The following is a 9,167-nucleotide window of genomic DNA, read 5'->3' as shown; positions in this document are numbered from 1 at the left end:
TAATTTTATTTGTGCAGGTCTTAAAAAGGTCTTAAATTTGAGCTTAAAAATCCTGCAGAAACCCTGAGAGAGAGAGAGAGAGAGATAGAGAGAGAACAATAAAATCAGAAATGGACTTTAACTGTCAACGCTCCCGCTTAATAGAGATCGTCTGGGTTTCGTGATCCTGCTTCATGGGCCTCAATCCAAGCAGGGCTTTTCAAAAATTCAGCGCGAGCCATTTGTCCATTTCAGAGTGACAGTATGAGATTAATACATAATGTTTTTGCTCAAAACTCACTCTACTGGGACCTAATGCAGATATTGTATACAATAGACTGACGAATAAATGCATTAGGAGACAGAATGTAGAAGTTTACAGTCACCGTAATTTGGGAATTATGATCACGCAATATTGACTGGATCGGAAGAGAATCTTCTTTCTGCGAGTCATTAAGTAAATATGGTTCTATATTCCGATTAAAGAAATGTGAAGTAATCATGTGAATACATAATGTGCGCACTTTTGAAGTAAAAGTTTGTATGTTGTGTAGCGAAGCAATGATCAAAATTAAATGGATGCAAACGCGATTGAATACAGGTGCATCTCAATAAATTAGAATGTCGTGGAAAAGTTCATTTATTTCAGTAATTCAACTCAAATTGTGAAACTTGTGTATTAAATAAATTCAATGCACACAGACTGAAGTAGTTTAAGTCTTTGGTTCTTTTAATTGCAATTTGAGTTGAATTACTGAAATAAATGAACTTTTCCACGACATTCTAATTTATTGAGATGCACCTGTATGTACAGGTTTATGTCTCGTTATTCTATTCAAAATGTCATTAACTCCAGATTGATTTTGCATTCCTGGCAGAAATAAGAACTATTTGTGTCATTGTAACCAAGTATTATCATAAATAGTGGTCAAATATCAAAGCTATTTAATCTCAAGGTCAAATCAGAATATTTATTGTAAAAATGTTTCTGTAACAGCTGCCAAATATGTATATATACAGTGCTGCTTGAAAGTTTGTGAACCCTTTAGAATTTTCTATATTTCTGCATAAATATCACTCAAAACATAATCAATTTCACACAAGTCCTGAAAGTAGACAAAGAGAACCCAAATAAACAAATGAGACAAAAATATTTTCTTTGCCATTTATTTATTTATTAAGAAAAATTATCCAGTGTTACATATCTGTGAGTGATCTGCTTTCAGTGTCTGATCTGACCCCCTTTTGCACCAATAACTGCAGTTAATGTTTCTTGTAACTGCTGATCAGTCCTGCACAACATCTTGAAGGAGTTTTAGACCATTCCTCAGTACAGAACCGCTTCAGCTCTGTGATGTTGGTGGGTTTCCTCCTATGAACTGCTTGCTTCAGCTCCTTCCACAAAATTTCAATCGGATTAAGGTCCGGGCTTTGACTTGACCATTACGAAACATTCGCTTTGTTCTTCTTTAACCATTCTTTGGTAGAACAACTTGTGTGCTTGGGGTCGTTTTCTTGCTGCATGACCCACTGTCTCTTGAGAATTAGTTCACTGACAGATGTCCTGATATAATTATACTTCATTGTTCCATCAATGATGGCAAGCTGTCCTGGTCCAGATGCAGCAAAACAGGCCCAAACCATGATACCACCACCATCTTTCACAGATGGTATAAGGTTCTTATGCTGGAATGCAGTGTGTTCTTTTCTTCAAACATAACACTTCTCATTTAAACCAAAAAGTTCTATTTTGGCATTATCTGTTCACAAAACATTTCTCCAGTAGCCCTCTGGCTTGTCCACATGATATTGTTCCATCAATGATGGCAAGCCATCCTGGACCAGATGCAGCAAAACAGGCCCAAACCATGATACTACCACCACTATGCTTCACAGATGGGATAAGGATCTTATGCTGGAATGCAGTGTTTTCTTTACTCCAAACATTTCTTATTTAAACCCAAAATTTATATTTTGGTCTCATCCATCCATTAAACCTTTCTCCAATGGCTCTCTGTCTTGTCCACATGATCTTTAGCAAGCTGCAGACTTGCAGCAATGCTCTTTTTGGAGAGCTGTGGCTTTCTCCTTACAAATCTGCCATGCACACCATGGTTGTTCGGTGTTCTCCTGATGGTGGACTCATGAACATTAACATTAGCCAATGTGAGAAAGGCCTTTAGTTGCTTAGAAGTTACCCTGGGTTCCTTTGCAACCTTGCAGACTATTGCTCGTCTTGCTTTCGGAGTGATCTTTGTTGGTCAATCACTCCTGGGGAGGGTAACAGTGGTCTTGAATTTCCTCATTTGTACACAATCTGTCTGACTGTGGATTTGTGGAGTCAAAACTCTTTAGAGATGTTTTTGTAACCTTTTCTAGCCTGATGAGCATCAGCAACTCTTTTTCTGAGGTCCTCAAGAGATCTCCGTTGTTCATGCCTTGAAACACTTCCACAAACATGATCAGACTTTGATCCCTGTTCTTTAAATAAAACAGGGCACGCACTGACACCTGATAGTTATTTCACTGATTGAAAACAAACTCTGAAAGACTCTAATTTCACCTTCAAATTAACTGCCAATCCTAGAGATTCACATACTTTTGCCACTCACAGATACGTAATATTGGTGTCATTTTCCTAAATAAATGACAAAGAACATATTTTTGTCTCACTTGTTTGTTTTGGTTCCCTTTGTCTACTTTCAGAACTTGTGTGAAATTTTGATAATGTTTTGTGACATATATATGCAGAAATATAGAAAATTCTAAAGGGTTCATAAACTTTCAAGCGACAATGTATTATATATATATATATATAAGGGGCGTTTCCTCCGAGGCGGCAAGGTCTCCTCTCCTCAAAAGTGGATGAGAAAATAATCGATATTACAAAAATAAAAACGCTAATGACTAAATATGACATTATAAAAACGAGTGACTTTTAGACTTTTAAAGTAACACTGTCCAACAGCGATACCCGCAGGTGTCCATAGACTTTCTACAGAGACCCTAAAGCATGCGACTTTCCTAGAGGCTCATTCAGATGAATGGGGGAAAGTCACTTGAGAGAAGGCAATGCCTCCGTCGCGGTATAATTGGATATGATCGGTTATGATTGGATGTGATTGGTTCGTGTGATAAATCCCGCCTCTTGTTTTCGTACGAGCTCTCAGCCTTGAATTAAGAAAATGATGGCATTGTTGACTAATTATAAAGTAAACAACTCTCCTGCTTAGATATCACTGCTTTGTGTCACATCAAAATGAAACATGAAATGACTTGAAAACGTGATGACTGTGTCAGTTTTTAGTGAGAATTCAGCTTGATGAAATGAAAGATGTATCTTCATGCCTGTGACAAAGTTTACAGGGCTTTTATGACTATGACCCGAAAATAAGTTGACTATTAAAAGGAACAGCTGAACATCAGTTCACAAATAAAAAACGGAGTGTCTATTTACAAGTGCAAATAGCCCGCCTTGTTGGCAGAGGCTATTTACACTAACTCTGCCCATCAATGTGTGATTACAAAGCATTACAAAAGACTATCGTCTAATAACAGCTCCAGTGGCGCAGATGGAAAAGTACGTTTTGAAGTCGTTTTTGGACGCGATCGACTGAGGTTCGAATAGCGTTTTGCCTAACTTTTTTTCCTACTTTTTCAAATCAGATATCACATCGTTGTTATTGTTATTATTGCATACTGTTTTATAATGTACTACAATACTGAGGTGCAGATAATTGCCACTATCTGCAATAAGTAGTATAAATAGCAGAAAATCCTGCTAGGTGTAAATAGAATCTATTTGCACTTAGTGTAAACATTAAGTGTAACAAGGGCATGCCCCCCCCCCCGGTTTGTTCACAAATCACACCCTAGATAGATAGATAGATAGAATCATATTTGTTGTAACGCTTAGTATTAGGTAGAGTTTTGTATTTTTATGTATGCTGTAGAGTTTCATCCTCAGAGGATTATGTAAAATATTACATTTAACAATCCTCTGAAGATGAAGCTGTACTGTATATGTAAAATACAAAACGCCACCTAATACTAACTGAAGAGACTTCATGCCTTGCTGATCAGCAGTTGCAGTCCTTGCCGTTTGTTACTGTATTTTTATATAGTAAAGGCTTTTAGATTTCTTCGAGTTTCTCCTCACCTGATAGTTCTGCACCACCTTCCTCAGCCTTTTTCCGAGCATGCTACTTGACATCTCTTCATTCCAGACCTCTCCGAGTGCTCCATTAGGCCCAAAAACAACAGCATCCCCATTTGCGGCACCCGCATCTCCTCTCCGTCGGCCTCCAAAAATAGTCTCTAAAGCACGTCTCAGCGGTTGTGATAGAAGCCAGTAAAATAGCCCACGCTCTCTTCGTTTGCCCCTGAGGTTGCGGTCCTTAGTACCGCTCTCCATTGAGTAGTTAGAAGACGACAGGATGGGAATAGGCTTTTGAGGATCTCCAGGAATAACACCTGGGAGCTTTTGAGGGTCAGTATACATGGGTTTCGACCCTCCTGTTCCCCGCAATACCTTCAATAGATCAATGTCACTTTTAGTAAGGATGCGGTTTACATTTGACTATATAGAGTCTTGCAGGAATGAAGTCATTTTGTAGGCCAACCCAGAAGTTAGCATCACACATGGTTCCCTTGATAAAAGCCAATAGGATTTTTCCAGTGTCTTTTGGATTATACTCTTAAAAATAAAGGTGCTTCACAATGCCATAGAAGAACCTTTTTTGTCTAAATGGTTCCATAAAGAACCTTTAACATCTGAAGAACCTTTCTATTTCACAAAAGGTCCTTTGTGTTAAAAGAAGGTTCTTCAGATTATAAAAAGGTAAGAAAGATGGTTCTTTCAAGAACCTTTGACAATAGTTCTTTGTGGTTCGCTGTGAAGAACCTTTTAAGCACCTTTATTTTTAAGAGGTTACAGCAGAAAATAAGCTCTGTGACCAACAAAAGTTTGATTCTTACATGTTTGTTCATCAAGATAATTGAAGCAAATGAACAGTGTATCAATCACCAGGAGTAAAAATCTTACGGTAGGCAATAAACAAACTGCAAAAGTTGAGCTTGTCTTAATCACAGACCTTATCTTAGGCATTTAACCAAAAACCTATTCAAAAAAACCCATTGACTTTTGGACAATGGAACCAGATGAGCTGAAAACCTAATTTCCAGGCTTTAGGACTCATTCCTGCTTCACTCTAATGTTCAGATTCAGTGGAGCAGAAGGCTGTGTGAGTTAAGGAATCTCCTTGAAGTACCTTAACAATTGTGTGCGCTCTTGGCTGAGCTCGAGTTCTCGCCTTCACCCCGAAAATGGCATCTGTGACAGGTATGCTGTTTTCAGCACAAAAGGTGTACAGGAGAGCCATAGTCATACAGAACAGTGCCATACACAGGGCCCCTCGTCGGGCCCGGCGCCTCAACCGCCAAAGTTGGCTAACACGATCCATGGCAGCCCCTGGGATCTGGATAATGAATCACAGACAACGAGTACATTTACATGGACAACAATACTCCGATTTTAATACGATTAAGAATCAATACTTTAATCAATACTTTGATTAAGAATCTACCATGTAAACAGAGATTTTTGATTACCTTAATCTGGCTAATGTCATAATTGAAGTAAACAGAAATAGAATTAAGACATGTGGAGTATTCCTATTTTAGTCGCATTACTGAAGTGCAAAATAGACATGTAAACACCTTAATCACATTATTACCATCGTGTAGGACTTTTCGCCGCATTTTGCGACAGGATACACACACGGCAGTGCTCAACCGTTTGACGGCAAATAAAAGAGCTTCAGCACCCGCCGGCATCTGTATGCACGTACAAATAATTAACTGCACTTGAAGCTTTCATAAAATTTAAAATGAAACACCCAAAACTGTACATGGCATCATCATGAAGACGAACTATATGTTTATACGTGAAATTCCGGAGGGGACGTCGGATGGCGTCACGTGGGGACGTAATGACGTGTGCCATTAATCGAACTATGTACTATAACATGTAAAACGGGAACATGAAAGGAATATTCTAAAAGCAACTCATGTAAACACCATAATCATAATATTGGCTTATTTAGAATAAGGTAAATAATTAGATTACTGATGTAAACGTAGTCAATATTAGCAAATTAAAGGATGTCCTCTGCAAAAGGAGTTGGCAGACACATAGAAGCATATGCATGGATTCAGCTGAACGAAGACTGTAGAAAATAGTTTGAAACAGTCAGATATTTACTTTGAAGTACTGGTCAGCTCAGGTTAGTAATGAAATTAGTGTGAAGGAAAAAGCATGTTCAATAAACTAGAGAATTTCTAATTGTAGTGGATTATATTGTAGCCTCCTTTTGATGTGATTTTATAATATGTCAAACTGTTGGGTTAAATATGTAAAATGCTTCGGTTGCCCTACATTTAAGCTAACTGAGTTCAGTAATGCAGTTCAGCTTGAAATCTCTAGATTCTCTTGCAGCCAAGACCTTAAAGGGAGCAGACAAATTAGCTTAATAAATGGTGGTAGTTCCAGTGGGGTTGGCCTAAAAAAGACCATTTAAAGTAATACTTTTACACAGAATAGTATAATTTGAATAATTATTTCCTGAATAAAGGGAACATTAAAAAGTAGTTACACAGAACACTAGTTTTTATGACAGTAACCAAAACTTGTATATAAACATGATGTGTGAATAGGGCTTATCAATTAATACCTGGGATATTCAGCTCAGTGCAAAAATGGTAGTCCACAGCATTCAAAGTAGGATTTAAAATGTAAGAAGTCTATGAAATCATGGCTTTCAACCTTTAAAAATGAAAACCACTACAAAACGACTAAGCAGCTTTCATTAGCCTTATTAGGTGTAGCTAATTAATATCATGTGACAGTATCACATGACATGACGCCATCACATGACAAAAACACCAGATTCAAAGTCAAGGAAAGGTTAAATATATAATGAAATCCGTTCAGTTTACAGTTGTTGTTTTTTTAATTGTTTAGACATTTAAAGTGATACTTGAGGCCCACTTAGTGAAAACATTCACTCATATTTCTAATCTTTAGACCAAGTCTGCAAAACTACAAGCACATTACAAGCTTTAAACTCAATTTGCTATTGTAAAACAAACTTTTTGCAAAACTCTAAACACAGTTCTTTACACCTCGACTACTAACAACACCTGTTTTGTTTCATTTGGGAAACACTACTATTTACAATAAATGTCACACTCATTTACTTACACCCAGTGATCATATGTGAAAAAAACACTTATACATCGTTTGTTCACTTAGAAATTAAAACTAAGTGTTTTGAGAAAAAAGTTTTTTTGTTCTATTAAGTACTTTAGAAATAAATTTGACTTAAATTTGTGTCTGTATGTATATGTATATATATATATATATATTCACACACACACACACTGAATATGCATCTGTGTTGTATGCATATTCAGTATACAGTACTGTACATATATCATCTCTATATATAGATATACAGATACACATGCAGAATATGCATACAAGCAAAGTCAAAGTCAACTTTATTTCTAAAGTGCTTTATAAAATATAGATTGTTTAGCAGCGTCACAATAGTATCAAATTCAAATTCTGCTGTAAAACAGCTCTAACCAATAGTCATTATACAGCTCAAGTCAGTTCAGTATTGATTCAGTTCAGTTGCATAACTGTGTAAAATTCATCAGTTTGTAAAACTATAGTTTTACATACTGTATATACAGTGTACATGTGCATATGCATGTATGTGTGACTGCTATGACAAACTCCTGTGCTCCACTGCACTCTGAACAAGCAAAAGACACACAAGAGTAGTGTTTTACATTTTTCACATCTGTGTGTAGTTTGGCGTGTATGTTGCTAATTATTTTATGTTTGTGTGTAGTTTTGAGAAATGGAGCCATAGTTTCAAAAACTAAGCATTTTCAAAAAACTAATATGTTTGTCTGTCTTTTAATCCAACTGATCTTGATGGTCAAGCAATGAATCGTTGGGTACATTTATAGATAACTATAGATAGAGAAACAAGTTTGCAATTTCTGAAAGGGGTATTCAAGTATAATTATTTCTTGTTAAGCTAATTTATTTTGGATGATCACAACCACAGTGTTCAAAGTGTGTGTGTGTGTGTGTGTGTGTGTGTGTGTGTGTGCATGTTTATGTGGTTTATGAGGACACAAATTTGTATAATAACATGGGTATGACATAGGTATTACAACGAGAAGGTGATTTATGAGGACATTTTCAGTGTCCCCGTAATTCAAAAGGCTTATAAATCATTCAGAATTAGTTTTTTTTTTTATCTAAAAATGCAGAAAGTTTCCTGTGAGGGGTAGGTTTAGGGGTAGGGTTGGTGTAGGGCAATAGAAAATACGGTTTGTACAGTATAAAAACCATTACGCCTATGGAGGGTCCCCATAAACCATAAAAACAAACCTGTGTGTGTGTGTGTGTGTGTTTATGAAAGCAACAGAGAGAGAATGAAAGAACATGAAACAGGATAGAGTACAAGAGAGATGAAACAGTCAATGATTGTGTAACCTTCAGATGCATCTGAAGAAGGGAGGCAGATGACAGGTAACTGTTGCATCAAAAAGAGGCATTTTACATTATGCTAAGAGATACTTTAAACAAAATCTTTACTCTGGTAGAGAATGTCAAGTTACTTTAATTCACCCTTCATCTGAAAAGGTCAACTATAGATTCAGTCATACGGTGAGAACATTTTTTGGCAGCAAACTGTTCATGCACAAAACTTTTTTTCATAACACACTGGATAAATGGTATCACAATCATTATGGATTATAAATTATGTATGTATTCATTATGGTTAGTTAGTGAGTGTATTTTTTAATGTGGCAGCTGTAGCCTGTATTACTGTAACATTTATTCAGGAACAGGTGATTTGAAACATCCATCCTGCATTATTTGACTAAATAGAATTAAACCAAATGTTCTCATATTGTGTTACGATAATCTTGTTTTGAAACGATTATGTGGAAAAAAATTATGTGTAACGAAAGTATGATATCAGGTTTTAAAAGAATGACTAGCTGTTACACGTGATTTGGAGTTTTGTACTAAGAATTTTGAAAATTGACCATTGGGAAAATAGTACCAATGCAAAAAAAAAAAAGATATATATATATATATA

The 9,167-nt window shown here is 36.3% G+C and overlaps 1 protein-coding gene across 1 annotated transcript in view; it reads right to left on the bottom strand.

The window, feature by feature from the left end:
- LOC107673839 (beta-galactoside alpha-2,6-sialyltransferase 1) overlaps window positions 1–9,167 on the bottom strand; it is a 25,829-nt gene that overhangs the window by 15,506 nt on the left and 1,156 nt on the right. The window contains 2 exon segments of the mRNA XM_074186957.1: window positions 4,139–4,510; window positions 5,250–5,456. Coding sequence (XP_074043058.1) covers window positions 4,139–4,510; window positions 5,250–5,456 — 579 coding nt within the window.

Source organism: Sinocyclocheilus anshuiensis, unplaced genomic scaffold (genome assembly GCF_001515605.1).
Source record: "Sinocyclocheilus anshuiensis isolate Anshui unplaced genomic scaffold, SAMN03320099.WGS_v1.1 scaffold700, whole genome shotgun sequence".
NCBI classification, from domain to species: domain Eukaryota; kingdom Metazoa; phylum Chordata; class Actinopteri; order Cypriniformes; family Cyprinidae; genus Sinocyclocheilus; species Sinocyclocheilus anshuiensis.
This window is presented reverse-complemented; position numbering and strand designations above follow the sequence as displayed.